The sequence below is a fragment of the Falco peregrinus genome, chromosome 13 (assembly GCF_023634155.1).
Source record: "Falco peregrinus isolate bFalPer1 chromosome 13, bFalPer1.pri, whole genome shotgun sequence".
Classification (NCBI taxonomy): domain Eukaryota; kingdom Metazoa; phylum Chordata; class Aves; order Falconiformes; family Falconidae; genus Falco; species Falco peregrinus.
In genome coordinates this window covers 9,213,447-9,239,333 of record NC_073733.1, presented here as the reverse complement: position 1 = coordinate 9,239,333, position 25,887 = coordinate 9,213,447, and the positions used below count along the sequence as shown (strand labels likewise).

The 25,887-nt window shown below is 43.6% G+C and overlaps 2 protein-coding genes across 6 annotated transcripts in view; both read right to left on the bottom strand.

The window, feature by feature from the left end:
* The window catches only part of TBC1D8B (TBC1 domain family member 8B), a 41,943-nt gene extending 34,395 nt beyond the window's left edge, over positions 1-7,548 (bottom strand). For 2 of the 4 annotated variants that reach the window (XR_008749637.1, XR_008749638.1), the window contains exon 1: positions 7,357-7,548. Coding sequence is in view for 2 of the 4 variants with exons in the window: in XM_055817805.1 (XP_055673780.1) it covers positions 7,357-7,486 (130 nt within the window). In the remaining 2 variants the exon portion in view is untranslated. The remainder of the gene's footprint in view (positions 1-7,356) is intronic. The other 2 variants (XM_055817805.1, XM_055817806.1) reach the window with 1 other exon arrangement.
* Positions 7,549-13,140: 5,592 nt separating this feature from the next.
* Positions 13,141-25,887, bottom strand: part of RNF128 (ring finger protein 128) — a 41,990-nt gene continuing 29,243 nt past the window's right edge. For both annotated transcript variants that reach the window (XM_027791917.2, XM_055817922.1), the window contains exons 3-7: positions 20,352-20,423; positions 19,689-19,771; positions 17,050-17,146; positions 16,037-16,187; positions 13,141-14,574 (exon numbers count right to left, since the gene is read on the bottom strand). In XM_027791917.2, the coding sequence (XP_027647718.1) occupies positions 14,453-14,574; positions 16,037-16,187; positions 17,050-17,146; positions 19,689-19,771; positions 20,352-20,423 (525 nt within the window). In that variant the 3' untranslated portion in view covers positions 13,141-14,452. The remainder of the gene's footprint in view (positions 14,575-16,036; positions 16,188-17,049; positions 17,147-19,688; positions 19,772-20,351; positions 20,424-25,887) is intronic.

Here is a 25,887-nt window from a genome sequence, read left to right as displayed (position 1 = left end):
CACAGCTTTGAAATAAGAATGTATTCTTCCCAAAAGTCTCTAAAACACTTGGTTAGCAAAATATGAACGTTATCTAGAGAGACATGCAGCAAAACGTATCAGCAATGAATTCTGCTCTCTGTTGTATCAATTTACAGCAATAAAGCCAACATGTTACATGAAAATATCTTCCCAGCATTTTGCCATTTGGGGGCAATACCACTTTGTTCTTCTAGATTTATTTCACCAAATACATCAAGAGAGTACTAATATTTGCCTTTTTCATTATTTTTTTGGTCTTTTTCAATCCACAATCTCAAAGTTGGGTGGGTTTTGTTGTTTTTTTTTTCTGGAATAGCTGTCGATTACTATGTCAATGTTTTCTGTTGCTGAGAATCTTATTTTAAATGTCATACCCAGCAATCTGACTAGTTCTTACCCTTTGTGGGACTAGTGTAATGCAAACAGAATAATCTAAGTTCCATTTTACCAATGAAGAATCAGAAGCAAAGAAAACATGCCATTGTGGTTTTTTTTTTAAAGAGCACTATTGTTCTGAAGCAAACTTAGCACAAGCCTGTTCTCTAACAGTACCTTTGAGATCAATAATTAATTACATTAAAACTGGATGAGACAATCTCCTGATTTGCTACATTAGAAGTGTTAAGGGATATAAAATATTTACAAGACTGGAAAAGTTCCTTACAAACAGAAATATTGTATTAGCACAACACTGGTCAGCCCCACAACACTAAGTATTTTGGAAAGGAGACACTTTGATGTACAATTGAGTTCTCAGTTTATACACATCATATAAAGGAGCTGTTTGAAAATACTGTAAAAGGTTTCCCTGAGTGGCAACAACTGCAGAAAGTGGTATTCTGCAGCTACAGTCAGATTCATTTCATCAATAACTGCTCAGTTCTACAATCTGAAGAATTCAAAGGCTAATCCGAGCAGAAACAAAGGGGAAAAAATACTGTAAAACAAGTTTGTCAGAGCTGTGGTGGGTTGACCTTGGCTGCACATCAGTTGCCCACCAAGCTGCCCTATCAGTCCCCCCCTCATCTGGATAGAGGGAGAAAAAAATGTGATGAAAGGGTCATGGATTGAGATAAGGACAGAGAGAGATCATTCACCAATTATTGTAACGGGCAAAACAGAAGACTTGAGGAAATTAATTTAGCATATTGCCAATCAAATCTGAGTAGAATAATGAGAAATAAAACCAAATCTTAAAACACCATCCCCCCCCACCCTTCCCTTCTTCCTGGGCTCAACTTCGCCCCTGATTTTCTCTACCTCCTCTCCCCGGAGCGGCGCAGGGGGAAAGGGAACAGGCATTGTGGTCAGTTCATCACACGTTGGGCTCCTTCCACCTCACTCTCTTCCTCTGCTCCAGCGTGGGGTCCCTCCCATGGGAGACTGTCCTCCACAAACTTCTCCAACACAAGTCCTTCCCGTGGGCTGCAGTTCCTCATGAGCTGCTCCATCGTGGGTTCCTTCCACAGGGTGCAGCCCTTCAGGCACAGACTGCCCCAGCCCAGGACCCCCACAGGGTCCCCCACCCTGGAGCAAACCTGCCCGGGCTCTTCTCCCCACCGGGCCACAGGTCCTGCCAGCAGCCTGCTCCAGAGTGGGCTGCCCACCGGTCATAGCTCCTGTGCGCACCCCCTGCCCGGGCTGCAGGGTGGGGGGAGCCTGCTCCACCATGGATCTCCATGGGCTGGGGGCACAGCCTGCCCCGCCGGGGGCTCCCCACGGGCTGGGGGCACAGCCTGCCCCGCCGGGGGCTGAACCACGGGCTGCCAGGGAATCTCTGCTCTGGCACCTGGAGCCCTCCCGGCCCCCACCTGCCCCAGCCTGGGGGGCTGCAGGGCTGCTGCTCTCACACAGCCCCCTTCCCCTCCCACAGATGCTGTCACACAGCAGCCTTTTCCCCCTTCTTAAATATGTCATCCCAGCAGCGCTACCACTGTTGCTGATGGGCTCGGCCTTGGCCAGTGGCAGGTCCCCTCTTGGAAGCTTTATTGGACATAGGGGAAGGTTCTAGCAGCTTCTCACAGAAGCCAGCCCTGCATCCCCCCACTACCAAATCCTTGCCAGGCAAACCCACTACCACAGCATCTTTCATTTTGATCAGATAGCTTATCGTAATCCAGGAGCTAGCACCATTTACAGGCACTTTCCTAAGCCTTCAGCGTACAGTTCTTAGGTACACAAAGAGACTCCACCAAATCCTATGGAGGACACCTCACAGCAAGAAAGCCTACAGCATCCGTAAGAGAGGTCTTTAATAGCTATGTCCTGACAACTAGAATTTCTAGGTTTGAAACACTATAAACGTGAAAAATAAAAGCAATGAACCTCAAATCAATTTTTTTAGGTTTTTTTTTCTTTTTACTATAAAGTCAACCTGTTAATAAATTGTGAATTAAAAAGAAAAACAAATATTGAAGGCAATGTAATACCTACATACAACTGCAAGGAATAAAATCAATAGGAATAGCATGTAAAATATACAGTTTTACTACAAAACTGAAATCCACTGCATTACTAAACAAGGACAAATTCAAATATCCCAACTACAATTTAAATGGACTGTATTTTTCAGCAAAACCTTTTAAAAAAAAAATATTCAGATGATGCAGGTCCACTGAAACCAAAAACTACCAGAGTAACATAGCAGAAGCTATTTAAGTTCCACAAAGGTTTCTCTGGTGCAGGATACAGTATCAGAGGAGAAACACACATCCAGAGTGAACTGTTGCCAAATTACAGTGCAGGAGACCCAAACTGTAAATCCTTACTACAATAGATATTTATTTACAGAGACAGGATAAAGCTTCATTTTGTAACAGAAAGTAGTTTTACAGAGCATTTTGGTTCAGTTTAAAAAAAAAATAAATAAGGCTAGCCCCAGTTTTTACTAGATAAACTAAGACACAAATACATACCATATAAAACATGAAAAGCCACCATCTCTGTGTATTTCATGTAAAACACATGAATGCCAACTTGTGCATAAGACCCTTTTTTCTACTACTTCAAATTAAGCACAGAACTCTTGTTTGCTTGATTTTATTTCCCAAATTAACTTAACCCATGACTAAAAAGCCTCAGCTAAAATACTGAGCATGGGCTGAGATGCAAATGTTCTCAGTCAATTGAGATGTAAAACAGGTTAGTTTAAGCCTTCAGTGAAAATACTGTAACTCTGTTAAGACAACAGTAACTCATTAAACTAAGGTGCGTATCCAAGCCCTTGTGTGGCAATCCATCTGGCTTATCTGTGGCAATAAAGATATCCTTGAAAGAAGGGAAAAACAGAAGCAAAACTCTGCAAAAAGGTTAAGTATTAGTCTCCTTGGTACAGCCAAAAGTATCATAAATGTCACAGCTCTTTCTTGTCTTTGCTTCTGTGCAACTAAAAAGTTGTGTAACACAAACTGGGAAGCATGTGCTGGTCATTTTCCCACCTGTCATCCCTAAGTGTAAGTATGCTTCTTAACAGAGTAGTGTTATTTGTCTCACAAATATACACACTGCAAAATAATCTTTGCTACAGCTCCTGAAACAAACATGCAGCAGAGATCATTTCAGATCTTTATTAACCAGCAAGTTTTCATTTTGATTTCCATCACAGATGAGGACCCGCAGCAAGCAAACCACACCAAAAGCTGTGTGCTAAAGCACCAGTACGTATAAATGATCTCTGCCATTTATTCTACTAATGTACATTTAGTGATGTCACAGCACAGACCTTTTAAATTTTGAAAAGCAAACATCTTCTTTGCTGCATACCAGGTCCAGCTACAGTGCAAGTCTCCTCTCCTGTCCTGCAGTTCTTACCAAAACAAATTTCTTGAAGTTTGTACAAAGATTACCAAGTCCTTTTTTAATTCGTGAACACACAAGGTCCTTGCCATTGACATCCATGATTCGATAATACTTCAAAATTATTCCTTTTGACAGATACTAGATAAGGAACGTTTCCCAAGAGCACACATACAAGCTGAGCTCTGTCTCCCCTTCCTCCAAGCTCCTATGCCTGCGAGCTAGCTAGCGATGATACAGACAAGCTACATCTTTTAAAAAGCAGGAATACCAGCAGAGGGTCTTCTACAGATTCAGGATGGTAATAACTGCCGGAGGAAATCCAGGACTTGGAGAGCCAGGGTTTTTCCCTACCCTTCCAAGCACAGCACACAGAACAAGCAGGGAAGATTAGTTCTAATCATGTATTTCATTGAAAGTTTTTCTCCTCTCACAGTTGTGTTCTACTTAAATTTCTCAAACAGAAAAGAGGCAAACTGAAACAATGGAAGCAGAAAACAATTCATTTGTTCACATTTTAGTGAAAGATTGGTATTTTATAACACCAAATACTCATTCATATAACTACTCCTGGAATACCAATCTCCTAATTAAGGTCCTGCCTGAACTATAACCAAAGCAACATCTTTGTGACCAACACGCTTAATCTCATTAGACCTTGGTTACGGTACGTACATTCACAACACAGGGTTTGTGTCATCATAACTGCGCTTCAGCACATGGGCCATTTTGCCTAAATATATTCTTATCAACACACTTTAGAAAACCTGGGTAGCTCTCCCACAGTGGCTCTGCAGAAGACAGAACAACCAGAGGAGATGGTCACACAGCTACACTGCCAGACATACAGCAACATACTCTGGAACAGTCTGCTGCATGCTGAATTATCAGATGTAGAACCAGTCAAACAGGTTACACCATCTGTATCCTCAGGTGAGGTCTAAGAAAGTAAAGAGAATGAAACGTAAAGTTAAGCAGGCACACACCTGCAGGAAGAGAGCCAAGGCTAAGCAAAACCAGCACAAGATTATTTTTATCCACATTAGCCAACTCAGAACTCTGGTGCGTGTCGACACAAGCTGTAAGAGCTGTTACCTACAGATTACAAACCGGTACTGCTGTAACAGTCAGTCCAGAAGGGTCATACAAACAAACCCAGCTGCAGCCTTCTTTCAAAACCTAGGACAGTACCACAGTTCCCAGCCTTCCTTCACGTAAGTGTCTCTGCTGTCATCTATCTTTTTCTCCTTGGTCTGTACCTTCTCCAGCTATTGGCTGCTTCCTCAAAATTCACATCTCCGCTTATGAAAGTCTGTCTTACCAGTGTACTCCTGTATTCTTGGGAATCCTTTGCTAATGCCACCTCAGCCAGTCCTCATTACTGCTATTCAAACCCTGCAGCACTGTTCATCATTCTTCCCATTCCAATCTTGAGGCATTGCCCCTCTCTTCCCTCACAATTTGGTATCGCACTGCTGCCTGCTTCTTTCACTCATAGCTCCCCAGTCTCTCAATGCTACCAGTCACCTCTACCCTTGTCTCCCCTGCTGAAAAATGCCATTCAGAACAAGAATTTACTTGGCACATTTGCGATGATCTCATAATAGCGGTTCATTGCTTTCTAAAGTAAGTGCTAATTTTCTTGAGTGACACACAGAAATATGAAATTAAAATCAGGCAGAGCAAATTATGCTAGATTATACCTAGGAGGCTCGAATATTTTCAGACCTGCAAACAAAAATGTAGCTGCATTTTTTCCAAATTTCTTGGTAACGTTTCTTAGTCACTATTTGAATTCAGTAACATCTCACTCTTTTAGTTTCTGTCCAGTGAAAAATATTACTTGCACAGATGAAATCTGTATGCATCTCACATTATGAGAAAAGTTACAGAAATAAAACATGCAATGCTGCATTAATAAAAAAACCCACAACAAAACGTAACCCAGGAACTATCCCACCAAAGTGTTTTCCCATGCTGTCAAATGCCATCAAGGACAGAAGACGAGTGGTAGAAGCCTCTCCTCCACCAAAAACCAAAGGGCACCAGGAAGCTCCAGGCATCTGTCCAGCTATAAGCCTACGTTTTTAAATGAACACCTAATTCTAGTTCTCGTTGTTTCACTTCAGATGGTTATTAAATGAATTTTATCACACAGAAAGTCAATCTTCATACCAACTCAGCCTCCCTGGCTTTCAAAGATACTAGGGCAGAGAATGGCCCATCTAGCCTGGTGACCGCAAGACTTCCAAGGTTGCAAAATATCACCTGTGGTTCTAAGGCAAAGCCTAACATTATCTATCTATCTATAGTACCATGATATGCCTAGAAGAGAATCTGGGATTTTGTGATGCTTTCATTTTACACTTTCCTTGCGCCCTGCAAGTGGTTCAAATGCCAATGAAGACTGCCCCACCTCCAGCTGGGAGGGGTATTTCTACATCCTGAAATTCACCAGTCAAAAGCTTGGACTTTGTGTTTTTGTCTGGCAGAACGAATAAATGTTTCAACCAGGCAATTATGCCTCATGCTTTATATAGCTTGCTTTATGATGACACAACTAGAGAGAGCCTAGAAAATCCAGAGGGATGCAACTCACGCATAATAACCAAGAGCCATATCCCACCCAAGAACAACTTTACTCTGCTTTAGCATTTCTCCTTGACAGGGTCAATGACGGGTGTCACCAGGCTTATGAAGAAGTCAATTCTAGTCTGAACAGCTACCACAACAGAGGTCTCAGTGGTAGCTGGGGTCCCTGCAATGCGTAACAATACAGACGAGAATTAAAAATAGAAACTCTGCTCTGTACCTTGAAATTCTCATGAAATGAAGTTTATTATATAGCATCAGTTTCCTGACCCACCCATCCATCAAAACATACGCTTGGTTTTAAAATAAGTGATCAGAAATGTCTGAGCAGGAGCTCATTTCAAGCAGCCTCAGATGCATGTGGGAAAAGGAGGGATTTGGAAACCAGCACCCTACCAAAGCAAGACTGATCCGTCATTTCTTCTGACGTGTCCTCTTCCAACAAGCTGCAAACCCAACCGGGCCAGGCTGCCCACCGGAGCCAAGGGCTGTTTTGGGCTCCGCTGAGCCCAGCTCCATGGGCCGCCCCGCAGGGAGGCAGCTGGCCCACAGCGGGCGGCTGCCCCAGCCCTGCCAGCAGGCACTGCCCCGCCGCGCTCTCCCGGCCACCACGGGCACCAGCGGGCCCCATCCCACACGCAGCGTGCCAGAAACTTCACCAAACCGTCCTTCTTCCCGCTGGGATGGCTTCTGAAACGCCTCTGACGTGCCAGGGGAAAGGAGGCGGGGGGAGGGAGAGACCCCCACGAAGGTCGAGGGCTCCAAACCTCGGCCGAGCCTCCCCTCCTCCCTACCCCTCTGGAGCCGGAGGTCCCAGGCCCGGCAAACGGCCCCCCGCCCCCTCCAGCCCGCCCGCCGGCCCCTGGCCCCGCCAGCCCCCGAGGGCCCGCGCCTGAGGCGGCGCCGAGCCGGGGGGAGCCCTTGCCGCGGCCCCCGGGGGGGCAGTACCTGCCAGCCCGCCTCCGCCCTCCTCGCCGTAGCCCCGCCGCCTCTGCAGCACGAAGTACTGGTTGGAGCGCTCCTGCACCCACAGCTTGAGGGCATTTTTCAGCAGCACCTCCTCGGGCTTCAGCCACATCGCGACGGCCCCTCACTCCCCGCTGCCGCCGCCCATGCCGGCCTCCCGCTCCCACGCACGCAGCCCCGCTGCCAAGCGCCGCCGCCGGGGAGCTGGGGGGTGGGGGGCGCCCGTGCCCCGAGGCATGCTGGGAAATGTAGTCCTCGCGGCGGGTGGGCCGCGCAGCGCCGCTGCCTCCGCACTACAGCTCCCGTCGGGCCTTGCGCGGCCGCCCGCCTCCCGCGCTCTGGGCCGCTGCCTGCCGGGCCGTCAGGGGCGGGTGGCGGGAGGACGGGGGAGCTGGGCATGCAGCCCACCCGAGGCTCGTCCCGGCCCGGGAGTTGCGGCTCCTTCTGCCCCACATGCTCGGAGAGAGGCTCCTCCTTCCACGCCCCGCACACAGCACCTCCCCTGCCCCCGGCCGGGGGCTGTGCGGCCCGACATCGCCCCTCTCAGGCCGGGCCGCAGCAGGCCCGCAGCTCCCCAGCGGGCCCCCGGCCTGTCCCTGCAAGGCGGAGGGAAGGACCTGCTGTTGAGCGGGTGGCATACTTTTTTGTCTTTTCTCCCAATGAGAGACGTCCCTATTTTCAATTTTGGCCAGATGTCACTCCATTTTCAGCCCAGAAGACAAGACATACGTCAGCAGAGACTTTGTTTGGCTTTTACGTTTGTTTTCCTGACAGCACTAAGCCTTATGCTGCAGCAGGAGAGTCGGGCAAAGAAAAAACACACAGGAAAAACCGGCCATGCAAGGAAGGGAGCCATGACCTCCACCGACAACAGCACCCCTGTCGCAACGCCCGTGTGTGCCCCCTCCCTGGTCACAGGCCAGGCTGGAAGCGGAGGAGCAGCCCCATCAGCTGCAGAAGCAGCCATATGGCCCATGTTGCCTATTTACATTTCATGTTATAAAAAGACAATCTGCTTCGTTGCTTCTATCACCCAACACGATCCACTGCTAATTTGGAGCAGAGTAGATGTTTTGGTTGCCTTAACAGCAGCTTGATGCACAGTCTCAGTATTTTCATGATCTGTCTGCAAGACCTTTGGCATTTGTCCTCAATGACTAGCTCTTCAGATTATTTGCAGACTGACTTTACCAGTTTTCTGCACTGGAATCAATCAATCTATACTGTTAAGGAACAAGCCTGCAGCTTTCATACTCACAGGGGCTGCACTTGAGCCCCCTGTCTTGCAGTTTCATCTTCAATCTCTTCACTATATCCCAAAGAGCTCCAGATCTCTCCATGAGGCCTTATACTTGATAGCACTGTGCTTCCTAAATGGTATCTTTTGGTTCTGACCAAAAACACAAACAAAAACTCCAGGAGTGCAATCCCCACTGCCTTCTCCACTCCAGGTCACTGGCACTGGGGACTTGTCTGGGTTACTGTCTTTTACCACCTCTGTGCATGATTCGCTCCTGTTTCTGACACAGGCTGTCATTCGGTGTAAATGGAGTGAGTAGAATATTCCGATTTCCCAGGAACTTCTCTGCAGTTGGCTGTCCTGTCAGATCTTTCCCTAAGTGCTTGCTTTCCAGCATAACGGACCTTCCTGAGATTTTAAAAAGTAATGTTTATTGATTGAATATCATACAAACAATTAATCACAGTTAAACTGTTAAACAGTTGTTTAAATTCAGCCTCTGCCTTGAGCTTTTTCTAAAAAAAAAAAAATAATTATGCACGTCATACACTATAGGTGGCAAACTTGGCACTTTTGCTTTATCCTGTCTCCTTTTCATCCCTTTCAACAGTCCCAGATGTACTTCACTACCAAAAATGCTTCTGCCAGCACTGCTGTATTTGTGAGCACAGGCACAGAGAGATTTTGCCAAGCACTTACAGAAAAATGTTTGGCAATGCCTGTCCAGTTCCAGCTGCATAAGGAGCCACCTACCCAAAAGCACCAGTGTGAAAGCAGAACCAAGTGTGTAGTCACATTTAACTCACTGGAAGGCTTCAAACCTGGGTGAATTGCACCGGTATGAGACCTTTTTTCTCTTTTCTTCCAATCAATTATTGCACCGCAACAAGAGAAGCTGTAGTATTAAAAGGTTTTACCTTTGGGACCGAATAAATTTAACTAATACTACTATTCTTTTTAGCTGTTTTTATAACAGAGTAGGAAGCAACACATTTCTGGTGCTTTACCTTTACTAAAAAGGAACAACGAATTAAAAGTCATTACCCAACCCAGCATGTGGTAACTAACACAGATAAAACACCAATGAGACAAGGCAAACAACTAGATGTAGTAGCACATTGCTCTTCATGAGGCAGTTTTTTCAGTCCCCGCACCTGAAGTGACTGAGAGTAACAAACATTAGTGGGTTCCTGGAGATCTACCAGCTGAACTGGTAGGGCGACTCCTGCATGGATACTGCTCTTCTAAGAGCACTCCCAGAAAGTGTTTACCATTTCATTTTCCCCAATTAGCCAAGCCCTTGGATATAGGAAATACCTATTAAGGATCTAATACAGATCTTCTAATTCTGATGCTAATTGTAAGCTTGGCTTCTGGCATCTCGCGTATGCTGGGCATGTTAGGACATAAGTGGCTTTCTTATGGAAGATTCAAACCTTGTTAATTGGATAAAAAATTAACAGTAAAATGCTACTGCTTGGAAAACATCTGGTTTGTTTTCCTCTCCCTTGATTCAAGGTCTTGAATGCCTGTCTTTTTTCCAATTCTTCAGGCATTGGAATGCAAAGAGTGCCCCTCTATTGGCTTGGAGGAATTTATTTTAGGCACTTGAGTTATTTCTTAATCAGTACACAATCATCCTACAGTCTAATCAATGCATTCTACAGCAACAGAGATCCATTTAGCACTGCAGAACTTTTCTTTTACTGTATTAAAGACCTCCTAGAAATGGTAAATTACTTCCCTCAAATAACCACAGCCAAGATTACATAAATAAATAGCTATATATGTAAATTTTGGCTTCACTCTGTATAACCAACAGTTGAACAACCAGTGCAGAGAATTACATAGTTGTTAATTCAGTGGGTGAACACTGCAGTTTGGTTTCAAGTTTCCCTCAGAACCAAAATTAAATTGCCAAAGCCAGTAGACTTTCTTTCACCTATTCCAAAACGCCAACCGTTACACCCCTGCGGGAGTGGAACTCCGCTCAAATCTGCACACAAAGACATTGATCTAAAGCTGGGTGAAAAGGCAGGGCTACCTACTGAGCTGGTGTATGTTAAACAGGGAATGAAACTACATTAAACCACACAGCCAAGGCAGATGTGTATATTTATTCTGTCCAACTGTTAGGTCATTAGAGAAGTGCAGATCTTTCCGTCTAAAGACTGAGATGGACTAAGTCTTTCCATTTTATGGGAAGAGTCCACCTGCCCTTGTGACTCAAGCTGCTTTTGTATGTTTGCAGCCCCTCATCACAAGTCCTGATTTTCCCTTAAGCAAAAATCTCACCTATAACTACATTTATGTAGGTACACCTGAAAGTTTCCCTCAGTATAAGAAAATTGTGTTATTTTGGTTTGAGATGTAAAGTAAAATCCCACTGCCGTAAAGCCTGGTTTACAAAAAAGCACAGTAATCTAGCACCAGGTGACAAGGCTTCTTCTCCTGCAGGGATAAAAAAAATGTTTCCCAGCCCCGCTTTGAGGGCATGCAAACGTTTGAGTGAAGTGCCTGGATCAGAGCTTTCCTGGGGGAGATAAATGACAGCAGTGAGTAAACACTTGGAGATGATGCTGGAGGCTGTTCTGCTTTTTCTTCAGGGGTAGGATAATTGACATGGCTGTGTGACTCAATGGGAATATTAACAGAGTCGAGAAGCGGATATTTTAGCAACCGTTACCACTCGTGGGCCCATAATTTCCAGCATCTTATATGCAAATGTTAGCATGTGTTATGGCAAACCCCAAAACTATTTCATAATAACAGTAAGCCTGCATTTCAGGAACAACTCTATCCCCAGGCACATCCTATTTGCCTTTTGCTTAGAGAAAAGAGTATCACACCATAGTGCACATATATGTATACATACCACAGAGCTATTCAAGCCCATAGCATTGCCAAAAAAGAGAAAAATCTGCCGTACAGTGCTCTAAGCAGGGTCAGCTAAAGACAGCTGCTATCCATGGAAACTTGAAAATACAAAGCAAGAGTAGAGCTTCAAAATTTATTTAAAGCAGGTAGAACTGTATGAATGTTCTCAAAGGGGAAAACCTCTGCAGAGTTCAGTCACGTAAGACAGTGGGTTTTTTCAGACCCAAGTTAAGCATCATAGACTGCATGCGTGAAATCTGCACACTTTCATTTGCAAACAAAACCCCTTGCCTAGCTAATATTTACAAGTAAATCTGCATAGACAAGAACATGGCAGACTCACAGGTTAAGCTGCAAAACCAGAGAAGCATTACAATCTTCTGCCTAGCAGTATCTCAAATACTGTTCAGGTACAAACGTTTATCCCTTTAGCAGTACTTAATATTTGATACAAGAATCCTAAAAATATTCCTGAAAATTAGTGTAAGTGCCTGAGCTTCAAGCAAGTTCACATCTTGACAAAACACATACACATCATCTGATCCTACAGTAGTCCAAGTTCACTGACATGAACTACTGCATTCCCCAGTACATTCCTTGAGAAAATGCTGTGCACCCACCTTACCCTTAAAAAAAATGAGTACTGGAAAAAAAAACTGTTTATTGCTCTTAAAAGACAGTAAATAGAAAGGCTTGAATTCTGTAAACAAAGCAAGCCAAATGTATAGATTGGAAGAAAAATAAAAGCCAAAGTACCTTTCAATGTATTCAATTGTTCCGAATCCCACCCACACCCCCTTTTCCTTGTAAGGTTAAATCTTGTTGTTATTAAACACAGGACTGGCAGATGATTTCTTGAAAGCATCATCATGAAATTCTACTACATTACAGCTTACACACCACAATAAATTTAAAAAACCTTTTTGAAACGAAAATGAAGTTTGGTGTTCAGGGGTTACATATTTACTGCCCAGCTGTTCCTTTCTCTGCTCTGCACTTCAGATGTAGAACAGAAAGGCAATCACAGCCAAAATACAGCTTTGGAGTGAAGTCCGATTATACCCTGCCTTACAGTTTGAGCCCATAACCAACCAGCGCTTCCTACACTAGAGCAGGAACTGAGCTAAAAAGAAGCACAAGACTAACTACTACCAAACTGGCCAGGGGAGTGACAGGTTTTTACTACATCTAATAGCATAGTAAAGAACAAAGGGTGTGTAATTGTTTTTAAAATGCTTTTTCTTACACAGCAGGCATAAACTTTTGAGTAAAGGAGGGATGCTGGGCAACCTGACGGGAAAAGTGAGATGCTATCCATCTGATCAGAAATGTTCATGTGAGACTGTCTTGCGCTGAACTTCCCCAAAACAACTGTTCAGAGGTATACCAAGCAACTCGCTGAACACACCCTAAGCTGCTTGGGCTTTCTTTCATATGGAGTACAGCTACCAGCCTTAAGCCTCTCAGCAAAATTTCAGTCTATATAACAGTAACACCCTGCACATAATTAGCACCCCTTATTCCAATTAGTTTGGGCAAGCGCTGCTGCTTTTTGGCCTCCCAAAACTGAATGAGTTTTGGGGTTGTGGGACAGGGCAAATTCAGCATCTGTTACTATGTAAGAGTTGGGCATCAACATTTCATGTCAGTCAGGGTCATAAAAATATAGTTTTATTTAAATTTTCATATTCAAATTCAATACAAATCATTAAATATTTACAACAATTTTTATTATACTATAGCTAAAAAAAAAAATGCATTGTTTTTCCCCTCCAGATTCAATAGTACTTTATTGCAGGCTTTAAGACAAAGTTCTGCTCACATTAGAAACAAACCATAGATAGAGATAAAAAAAATAAAGTGCATCTGTAAGATGTCCTTAGTTACCTTCGCCGGGCAAGGACCTACAGTTACTGTTGAGGCACCCAGTGTTCCTCCTTGACGCCAGTTCAACTCCCCGCAGACGGCAGACAGCTTCTCCAATCATCTGTTACGTTTACCAGACATCTCCTCTCCCTGCAGCTTTAGCACACAGGCGAGACAATGCACAGCAACAGTTCAGCATTTTTCAGAGGCTGGATCAGTTTCTCATCAAAACACAGCAGATCCTTTGCAGAGAATCTTATCTTTTCATCTGTAGTTCAGTCTTCCTGAAGTCGTCCCAGGCTCTCACAAAGCCAGGACTCTGGCATACTGCTGGTGCTAGAATGGTTTTAACTCCAAAAATCATGGAGGATCTTTCAAGATTGTCTAATATTAAACATGTTTGAAAAGTTCCTGCAATTGTTCCCTTTCCCTTTACAGTATTGTGCAAGTCGGATTTGGCCTGTCAGCTTACAGCTCTCTTTTCCCTTTAGGAATGTGTGGTTGGCAGGTTGGAGTTGAGAGGTAGAGAATCAGTCTGTTTACTAGAGGACCAAAGACACTATGGGCAAAATCCAGTTTGACAGGCATTAGTTTGTACTTTCTCCTATCAAATTAGTGCACTGAAATATTAAATACAGTGTTGCTTAAAACTAAGCCGTGTCTGGTAAATAAGTATGAGACCAGATCAAAATCAATTTGTTTACAATGAAAATCCACTTGAATTAAAACAATAAACAACAAAAAAACCCCAAGTCAAAACAATCCCCAGTAGAGACAGCTATGACAAAGAATCTTCTCCTTATTCTAACGACTCAAACACTGATGAGAAGCTTTGCTGAAGATGGAGCTTTTGGTTTAGTGTTAAAATCTGATGTTTTCCTTTATATTCAAGACTGCTTTATCTGAAGAGTGCTAAAAATAAATTGCACATGGGAGACAGTTTTACAAATGGCAAACCATAGAGTTATGATTTGAACAAGTCTATTTAATCTACTTAATCCTAGCATTGCCAAGGCAATATTTTTCTAATACAGTCCTACAATATTTGGTATACATGTGACAGCAGTAGGCAGCTCCTTCCATCCATGTTGCTGGCTATGTGCTTAGGACTCGAGGAACATGCGTTTCATCTGCCTCAAAACTCAGGTTGTCAGCATGTGGAAGGACATTCACAGCAGGGGCCTGAGATTCGTTGTTTACAAGGCAGATGTCGTCATCTGTCCAGAATAAAACCAAGAAAAGAAGTGTCACAGGCAAGCTTCACTACCTGAAAGCAAGCCATGCTCACTTTATTTCCAGAAACCCACTGCAGCAGTCTTTTCCCAGCACTTTTCCTACAGAGTAGGAAATCCAAGGCCACACTCCAACTACCACTCTTCTGCTGCCCCCTCATTGGTTTGTGAGCCCGTTCTTGACACTACCTGTCATTTCTAGAGGTATCTGCTAAGCTCCGGAGTTCACTTCTCACTAGCACAGAGCAAGCCTAGGCTGTGTGCTCAAGTGGCAGAAGGCCATGCGAGGACAAGTTCTGCAATTCTCACGTAACTTTAGGGCTGCTGAAGACAGGCATCAGGAGCAACCTCTAGAGACTAAGGCTCAGGCTAAACTGTGGGACACAGGCTGACTCCAAGAGGAAGGCCTTCTCCTTACAGCCTAATCTTGTTAGGCTGATGTTAGTGCGTCCTTGCCACTTGAAGTGAGAATATCACATGGGCCTGAGCCATATAATTAATCCAACATCACTTCAGTTGTACATAGGGATGCAATTTCAACTTCTGATGTTTAGCTTATAGGAAGTGCCCTCTGTTCTACTGGGGCATTACGTACCTAAATGGGGCACTCCCATACAGGCACTTGCTGGAGCAACACATCCCACAGGATGCAGGCAGCAAATCCCGTGCTTTCCTATCAGCTAGGCTTCCCGCAGGAAATCAAAGCAGACACAGCCAGAGCATCCCTTTTGCCTCCAAAAGCTTCCCTACCTACTCCTCTTCCCAAGGTCATTCCACAATCCAGGGTATAGTTACTTTTGCTTGTTTACCTGGAACCTTTCCATTTTTAAAAGTCAACAGCAACACTAAGTATGTGTTGGCAAAATTGAGGACTAAAGAGACATTTTCAATTAGTTTGCTGTTATTCAAAAAGATAAGGTATTTGGAAAAGCTGATAGTCTTTTCCAATTAAAATTCTCTGAAAGTGTTCAAGGATGACTCAGTCTTGGCATAATCTGAAATTCAACTGAAGTATTTGTCATCTCTATTTTGCATCATCTAAGCTACAGCAGGACTGACTCCACAAGAGTTTTGTGTAAATAATTAACTACTGAAAGCAGACAAATCTAGTGGCAAAGCAGCACCCACTCATTCAAATGAAATCTCCGAAGAGATGATGAGATGAGGGACATCTTCAGAAAAATCTTTTTGGCCTTTAAGTTGTAAACTTCTGACTTTCAACTACTCTTTTCATAGACTGTTTTTTAATTCACATTTAGGTTGTGCTTCATTTAAAAAACAAAGACCAAGTGTCAAAGCCAAGTTTTGTAACAGAAGGCAAAATTAATATTACCTTGTTTTTCAGGGTATTCAAGCACTGTGACATGTTATTAAGGCAACCCTCCCAAATCACAGCATAAGCAGAGTGCAATGCAACCTAGCAAGACAGATGAAACAGTAGACTCACTTTCTGATGGTGCACGTTCCTCTGGAACAGTTGTATTTACTTCTTGTACAACTGTTCCACTATGATTACCCTCTGCATTAACTTCAGGGACATTTGTTGTCCTGTTAAATACTGTGGCCTGCACAGGCTCAATCCCTTCTTCTACAACCACCTTTGTGGGAGAGGGAAAAAAAAAAAAAAAAAAGAAAATGGTTAAGTTACAACTTTGTAGGAAGCTGCATATTTCCAGGAGACCAATGCCTGCAACGACCACAGTCTAGTGAGCTTTTACCCAGAAAGAAATAAATTTAAAATTGAAAAAAAAGCTCTGCTGTTAACCTCCAGCCTCATATGTGAAAATTAATTACTGCTTAATTAAGTGGGAAGCAGAGATGCAGCTTCTGCATTCTTCAGCCAGCTCTTCTCTTTCACTGCCCAGTACCAGGAAGAGATTCTTCCTTCCACTCAGTGCAGATCTCCCTCCCACAGGCAAACTCTGGCATACATTTTAGCTGGTCCAGGCAGCGTCAGGCATTGGCAACGGCATCTTCCCCTGGCACTGGCCACAATGAGCAGTTGAGAACACATGAGAAATTCCTTACATTTCCTAGGAAGTCACGCGGCTCCAGGAAAGCCATACATGCTAACACATTCACTTTTCAAGGACTCTGGGTACTTTAGCAGCTGAGCAGAGGTTGGTTTCAGGGGCAGTGTGGAGTTGGCAGTCTACCTGAAGCTTTGAGAAACACCCTTAGCTGCAAACACAAGTTAAAGAGCAATTCTTCACTCATGCATGACAATCGGTTTTTTGGCTGACATTCTGCCCAAGGCTTAAGAGGATACCAACTCAGACCAGGCCAGCTGCAGGCTTCACTAAAGGGGACACAGCAATGAGTCCTGGGGCATCTTGCCACTGACATGGCAACACCTGTGCTTATCACCCATGCTCAGAAGGCAGCACGAAATAGCTCAGTATGTGCTTTTACTACACTAGCTTAATACTGATCTGCCACTAAGACAGACTACTGGTTTACCTCAATATCCAGAACTTTGAGTATGTCACATATGCACATTGGGCATGTCCTGTGTTCCAGAAGCCAGGGGTCAATACAGTCCTTGTGGAAGAGGTGGCTGGTGAAAGAAAGTAGCCAACAAGTTAGGTTTCACACCAGGAAATGATGTGGCAGTTATGAAAGCCCATTTATAAACGCTGAGAATTTATTCATTCTAGAATGGATTACCTTATTTTGCCACAAGTTTCAGCTGAAAGCTATGGATAGTTGATCTCTCAACCTGCAGCTGGTTCATGCTTATTATGCTAGAATTCAGTATTATCATCTTTCCTACATCAGTCTTAAGCTTTTTTTAAAAAAAAAATATCTGTGTACAATACGTTCCCAGCTGATTAACTAATACAAATATTAGTATCTCAACCTTAGCTTTAAGGTTAACTTCTGTCGTGCAGATCCAGATGACTAAACACTTGTTTCTGTTAAAACTGCATAGAAAAATAACCTCAGAGTTATGTCCTCAAGATAAACTATACCCACACACATTTACTTTATCTATACAGCCACTGTGTATTCCAAGCGGGTATTCTGCAGGCTGCGTACTCAAAAAAGCAAATATAGTTCAGCCATTACAGATGCAAATTTGCACTTCTATCAAGACACTCAATTTCACAATGGGTCTGAATTAGGCCACAGATTTAGGAGGATGACTTCAAATCCTGTAATCTGCCTGTTCCTTCAGTCTGAATAGAAATAGCAAGGCAGACAGGCACAGCTCAATATTAATCAGAACTCTATTATGAAGCAAGTGCAGAGATCAACTTCCAGTGCTCAGTATCCTACGCCCCAGTACGATACCAGGATTCTCCAATTCAGCCCACATAACCAGCGCCTCCTTCCAGCTGCACCAACATTAACATCTAGAGTACAACTTGAAACTTCCTTGATGCGTGACTGTTTTACTTGTTTTTTACTTGGACTTAATACTGGTCTTACGTACCTTTGCTACTATAAATGCCTTCAGTTTGACTATCTGGGCAAGAATGCTTTCTGCAAATACACACGCCCCAGGTACTCAGATACGATGTGACTCACAGAAGCATTCAATTGTTTGTTTCTTTCATGGATACAGTCAAATGCTTTCAAAAAGTTGGGTCTCAGTGTTGACGTCAACAACATCAAGTACATTCCCACAGTAAATATCAGTTAAGAACTCATGTGAGAGAGAATTTAATATGGTTTATACTGGCAGAGATCACCACTGATGAAGATTATCAAGTAAACACAGTTGGCTTAAGCTAGTGCCGCTTACAGCTACATTTGGGCCAAAAAGGAATGAAACATCACAAACGTATGTAAAAGCAGTCTCAGAGCAAAGCATAATGCAGTAAATTTGTGTATAAAGAACATATTCAAAAGAAATTACTCCCCTCTTAATTCAATAATTGCACATTCATGTCAAGATTAGCAGGGTTTATAGGAAAATAATGAGAAGTCAGGTCTCCTATGAGCCAAAAGTATCTAGAGCCTGTCTAAATGCTTCTGGTACTCATGGGACTTACTTCACTGCTGAACAGGGCTACCCATGAGCCTAAACCTGACAAGACAGCTGAATAATCATTAACATGTGCCTGAAAAGCTTATTCAGTTTGGGGTTTTCCTAAACGATTACGCATTAGATCAAGGAAGTTTGTTGATAACACCTTAACAGGCCAACGTTATGATATCAGACCTGCTTAGAAGTCCTACTGCTTGGGAGCAGAGAAAGCTTTTGGAAAACTGGAACCTGGTACAAAGGTAACCCCAGCTCAGATCTGAGTGTTTGACAAATAACACTGCTCAGCACACAACAGCACTTAAAGATTTTTTCAATTTTGGTACTTTTATCTTTCTACATCAAAATTTTTCAAAAGTGCTTTTTTATAAGCCTCCCCAAGGGTTACAAAACCTCTTCCCATACAAAACTCGTGCGGTTCACATCGCAACCCTCTGGTTTTAGCAGCTTTGCCAGAGCAGTTCCATTCCACAAGTACAGGGGGAAATGCCAAGTTTCCTTAAGCCCTGAAGAGGCTTCATTGCTCATTTTAGGAGCAATCAAATGGAAGTCTTAGTGCTACAATACCAGGCTTCCACAGAAGCACAGCAATGAGATGCGATAGTAAAGAACTCTAGAAAAATAAACTGCTATCTACCGCTATTTTGGTCTAATTCAGGTGAGGCATACAACAAAAGAAACTATAACAGTTCGCATGGTTTAGGAAGTTTAGCAGGTGCACAACCCTCTTGGTAACCAGTAGACTAAATGACAAGAAATGGACGCTGTTTTCCCATGCAATTTAGAGGTAACATTCTTACACACCAGGCAAAGGAAGAAATCTTTAAAAAGCCGTGGCATCCCCTGGAGTGGCACTGTGGTCTGCCAAGTTACACTTGTCAATTCACTCACAGGGCCAGTTACGAACACAGGCCATCGGGGCACACGACAAGTGTGTATTTACCCAGTTCCTGTTGTTCACAACGCTGTTTGACAGAGATTCAAGAATTCTGGCTGTGCAACCCCTTGATTAAAGTTTGATCAGGTTTGTTAACGCAGCAGAAGGAACAACCAGTAAGAGGCATGCTTCCAAATTTTAGATTAAGGGGCAGTCTGGAAGACAACTTACTTGCAAATCAGAACACGCACTACTTCTTTCGGCTTGTACGGGTCAAGGCACACAGCACAGTTTCCTCCATCAGGACCAGTCTCCTAAAGCAGTGCAATGAATTTAGAGTGTTAACAGTCTTTGAAAGCTTCGTTTGAGCTACAGTCAGAGGGGGTCTAGCTAAAGTAATCTATGGTACCTCCCCTATACACTTATATAAACACATTATGTGGATTACTCATAGTCAAGATCACTCTGACAGAAGCAGTGAATATTTAACTCCATGGTTTACAAATCCAGCTGCAAACCATCACTGGATTATTTGAGGCACTCCTATAGAGGTTTTAAAACTGCCACCTCCAGTTTTAGTTTCAAAAATAGCAGCCAGGGAAGCTGATTAGATATACTAGTTTACCTTTAAGCATCTCTGCTGACAAATTGGGACCTCTCACCTCAGCAAGACTACAATCAAGCAGCTAAAAAAATAAATCTGATTGATAAGAATGTGCAAATTAAAAGTCTTGCACCCTGGGAAAGGACCTGCTTTGAAAGAGGAACCATCTCTGCAACAGACAGTTAGGGGCCCAGAGACGCTTCAGCATCCTGCTCCAGTGCTAAGGACCACTCCGAGTTCTGTGCAAAGGCTGTGCCATAGCACTCGGGGGATTGTAGGATCAGCCATACCTCATCCCCTTCCTTCACGGTGCGCAGCTGTAACCGGCTAATGGCCATCTTAGCCCTGGCCTTTAGTTGTCGCTGTAACAGAAAGCAGTCCTGGTTAAACAGTCATTTCACTCAGGTGGTGGTTACTAATACTTACCATGGTGCCTAGCGCAAACAGGCACCGGTTTTATAACCCAGATGTTATCAAAACAAGCCAAGTAAGCATGACCATGCTATTTAGAGACAACAGGAGACAAGAGTTTCCGGACACACTGATGTGGTTATTGACTCTGGATGACACACCAAGGCATTTGCATATGCTTTGTTTTTACCTAACCTTTCCACAAAGCACAGGAATTTCAACGGTTTCTTCATTGAAAAGATGTAAGATAATGCCTTGATCAGATTAGAGCTAACTGAAACAAACAGAAGCCTTCAAATTGACTTGATACGGAAGACCTAATATTGAATTCAGCAATCAATAACTTTTAACTACTCACATTATGAAACTGACTGCCACAAACTCACATCCTGATGAAAGGTGAGATTCTTTACTAATCAGCTCAGCTACCACCAACACACCCTGAACTGGTCCTCTGCCTGCTCTGTAAAGCACTGGGGGCAAACAGCTCAGGAGCCTCCTAGCACTAACTGACACTGTCAAGTGGAACAATGCATTTTTATCTCAATATGGGTTCAAAGTAACATGCGGGCGGGGGGGGGGGGGGGGGGGGGGGGGGGGGCGGGGAGCTTAGAGCTTATTTCTCCTCCTCCCTGTGACACAAAGACAAAGTGTGAAACAAATCAAATGACTAGCCCGAGGTGGATTACAGGGCAGCTTTAAGGAAAGCACAGGAGGAAGCATTCCCGTTCATGCAATAATTTGCTCAGGATAGCAGGGCAAAGATGAGCAGACAGCAGAAGCCCAGCTCGCCTGGCAACTGTTGCTGTCCAGCTGTCACTGCAAAGCATTTAATTAGCACAGGAGCCAACATCTCTGCTTAAAGGTCACAGGTTGGTGCTGTTCCACCAGCAGGAATAATAGGACTGTTCTCTCCCTCCCTGGTGCACTTACTGCCTCAGGACCGAGGCATATCAGGCAGCTCTGGCAGTGCCATCCCAACATCTTACCTTAGTGACACACTGACTCAAGTTTTGCAGCTAACCAAAAAATCCCTTCCCCAGTTCAGCTGCTCAGTGCAGGAGCCCCACACTGTTTGCTTTCCAGCATTACTTCCCCTTAGGCATCTTAGTTCCATTACAAGAATCTTTTCTGGGATGAAGGTGCAGTGCTGGTAGCACAAGTGGGTGGAAGGCTATTGCTAACGCCTACCAATGCTCACAGAGTTTCTTAATTCAAGTCTGCCTAAGATTCCCTGTGCTGAAGCAATTAATGGCAAACAAGTTCATTTTTATGGTCTGCTGGGACCCTGTCAAACAGTTTTGGTAGAAAATGACCTTTTTGTATACTGGAATTGTTTTGGGGTACTAAGATACAGCATCACTGTACCTGCTTTTAGGACTTTAATAGTTGATAGCTATCAACAGTTATGAAGGAAGAGATACATATAATCCAAAGGTGAAGGATGCAAACAAGTTTTCAGGTATATTTTTTAGGAACAAGAATTAGTCAAGTGATCTTTGAAGCTTGCAAAGTTCTGCTCAAGACATCGATGTATGTTTCTGTATGTCACTTAAGGTTAACTTCAGAATGTCGTTCCCCTTGTCAATGTTTCAGACTGAAGCCACGGAGAAGCAGCTACACGCTGACCTCAGCAAACACTGAGGCCCCTAAAAGTTTCAGCAGCAAACATGGTAACATCAAGAGAGCATGAATGCAGCTGTGTTAGTACTTCTCATACGCAGCCAGAACTGTCTGTCACCGCTAGTTGTTGTTAACTGAAAACTAAACCTTCTAGGAATGCAGTCCCTCATAGAGTATCTAGTCTACACGTCTAATGTCAGGTCAAGCATATTAGACAGGACCCAACTGGCTGTGTTGTTAATAATTTACTGAAACAATATTTTAAGTTTTGCCTGAGCACAAGTTTAATTGCTGTTCATGAAATGCACCTATGGCAAAGTCACCTTTAACACTGATTGTGATAAGTACAGCAGAACACCCCTCTGGGGAGATGGAGAAAGGTTGCAAGAGGAAGCTTTTTACGGAATAGCCAACACCAGGAGATCCAGGATACTCGAGCTTGGAATGTCAAAGCGTTTTATGAAGCCAAGTTTTTCAAGCAAACATTAAATGTTAATGGTATTAAAAGTTTAAAAGCCCCAACCCAGCAAGTTCAGGCAGGAAAAAAAGAAAAAGAATTACAAAATAGGTCATGTCCTGGCTTTTCTCCAGGCTCTAGCATGTTGAAGTAGAGAAGTACCTAACTGGGAAAGTTACTTTGCTGTTGCTTAGTCCTCACTCTTCCGTAGTCCAACGCTGCCAATTTTGTGTCCAACCCTTTCTGCATAAGGCTGCCTTTCTGGTACCCTGCAAGCACAGCCACGGTGATATAGACCAGCAAGCCCTAAGGAGGTCAGGAACTCCTGCTTTTCTCCTGTAAGCTAAGGAATTCCTTCCACACAGGTAGCTACTGCCACAAAAACAGTTTTGAATTGCGGAAAGTTGAGCAACTCACCTCCTCCAAAGCCATTAATTAGGTCATTTCTCAGCTGCAACATCTAATCTTTATGAAATCAATGAAAGTCAAGACTTGAGCTTAAATTAGAAACCAGGCCACAGATAACATCACTGGCCATTCTGCATTATTAAGAAAGGTTAATATATTGAGGAACTGAATTTGCCAGTACTCTGCTGACTAGAAAGGTAGCAAGTCACCTACCGCACTTGCCTTGTTTTCCCACCTTCTTGCTCACAGACCATATGATGCAGTAAGAGATTGCAGATGTGGGGACTTGAATTTCAAGTCCAGAAGAAAATCAGCATTCAGATAAGAACTAGCAGGTTGTAAACAATTTAGCTGGCCAGCTCATGAGGAAAAAGCTACTCTATTTAAACTCATAGTTAGGACGGATGTACCACTAAATTTTTGGTTTTGCTTGGACCACAAGACAACATGACTGACTTCTCAACAGTCAGCCAACCTTTTAAAGAAACCCTTTGTGCAGTTCTACGTTACTGGCTTGCATGCAATTCCTGCTCAAGCTGAGCAAGAGACAGCTGCAGAGAAAAGTTTGCAGAGAACGTTTAAAACCTGGGTTATGTGTGATCAAGCCATCCAGAAGCAAGAAGTCATACCAAGAAGTACAGAAACTGTACTGGCAAACAGTAAAGTTTAAAGGTACTCAACAGCCTGACTGTCTATAAAACAAGAGTTTGCTTCAGAAAGCACTGAAGTCAGAAGATTTTTCTCAAGGCAAAAGAAAAGGAAAAACATATTGCCAATATGGTAATACTTGGAGGCCATCCAATTCAAGCAGGGGTCACTACTAGTCCCACACATGAATGAAACACTTATCTAGCCAGGCTCTCGTTTTCAAGAAGCCTTTGCAGAAGAGACAACACATCTAGAAAATGGTCACAAGCAAATGGGACTCCAGCTTCACCGGCCTTTTCAGCCCAGGGCAAGAACTCTCCTGGGCCTGTGGCTCAATCCACAAGGACAAGCCAAATATTCAGAAACCTAAACATACAAGAGACAGGCTGCAGAGCATCATCATATAACAATTAGCTCATCACAGCACTCTGCAGAGCAATTCAAAAGTGTACGTTTTGGTTCAAGTGGTAGACTGACACTTTCAAAGATCCCTCACACAATAGCAATATAATTCCACAAGGAAGGTCAAAAAAGCAGACAGATACTTTAAAGAGTAGAAACACTGTGTAAAGGGATGCAGTGAGAACAGCAGTTCACTTCCAAAAGAGGAAAAAATTGTGATATTGTGATACTTAACTACTGACTGTTGCCTAAAGACACCTCCCAAAAGTATGTAAAACCCTTCAACACCTGTGCAATAAGGGAGGCAGAACACACTCCATTACTCCACCAAATAACAGACTGAACTCCAGGCAACCTGAGATTCCAAAGGGCTGAATGCTGACAGAAAAGCCGACCCCACCCCCTCCCCCCGGCAAACTGGGAAGTTGTACAGCTAATATTCAGTATTTCATGGTGCCAAAGCAGCTAAACGTGTCAAACTTTGGATACGCAGTGAAAATGCAATCAGCTGGCTAACAGGGACCGCAATAGCATCACCTTTTAGTAGTTCACCTTCATTAACAAGAACTTTCTGTTATTCTTTGCTTATCTAATCTTTGTGAAGTCAGTTTTTAGATGCCACGGTATAAAAACAATTGAACATGTTCCGGATCATCTTGAATTTCACTTTTACAAAATAGTACATTTTTACCCCCTGATAGCAGAGAAGCTTTCTTCTATTCTTTTACTTTATAAAGCACTTTATAAGGCCCCTTAATTTCAGTTCGTCTGAAGTCACGTGGAACTGGCATGTCATTTATCAATGTTATTTTTCAATCTACAGTGAATTCCTTGTGCACACAGAGCCCGAGACAGAAATAGTTTGTGAAGGGGCTAGCCAAGCAGACTGGATTTTCCCAGTACCATCTACCACCAAGGCATTAATAACATTTGTAAGTTGTTGAAAGCTCAATAGCTCAGAATAGAGCTGGACTTCCACAGCTGCTCTGTTAAATATCTTCAAAGGAGGAAAAATTTTCATGTGATTTGATGAAGTGTCTTTTGCAGACCTGCTTCTAGGACACCCAGGTTTTCCTGCCTAGGTTTGTTCAGCATTAAACAGAGTTCTCTGAGCAAATGGCAGGGAACGAAGAGAGAATTCATCAGCAGGAGACAGTGTGCACCTCTGTCCGTAGATGCGAGCAAGAGCACAGCATCAAGTTACAGAGCTCTGTGCCATCCCTCATGAAAGGTGCTGCAGAGACAACTCCCTGTGACATCCAGTGCTGGCAATGCTACATCTCACAGGCAGATGACAATTCCCAGTACTGCTCTTCCAACTAGTCCCTACTGTATCCTCACATCGCTTCCAGGTATGGCATAACACCAGAATATGCAAACAGGCTAACCCAAAGCACTCAGCGAAGGCATAGTCCAGAAGCTGAGGCAGACACAGCTTAAATGAAGCACAGGTACAGTTCATCTTACCATCAGATGTCTTGCCTCAGTAAGGATGTAGCCAGCTGACCATTATCAACAAGATTAAGCTTAGACAGGATTTCAGAACACAAATTCAGCTGAGTTAGGTTCTGTGGTTACCGGGAGAACCCAGCCAGAACTCTGGTTAATAAATGAAACCAGCATCGAACTCCAGGAATACTGCTGTCATTTACCCTTGCTATAGTCTCTCTGCCTGCAAAGAACAGTGATGGATCTGCATGTTAACATTTTGAAGAGGTCAGTCCTAAAGTGTTGCAGAAGCCTTAAACTGGCCTGAATTTCAACACCTGTGTCCAATTTCCAGCTTCATTAGCTTATTGCAGCAATATCTTGCTCAAGGGACCTGAGACCCCTGGGACAGCAGAGATCAGCAGGGCAGGTCTTCTGCAAGGGCAGAG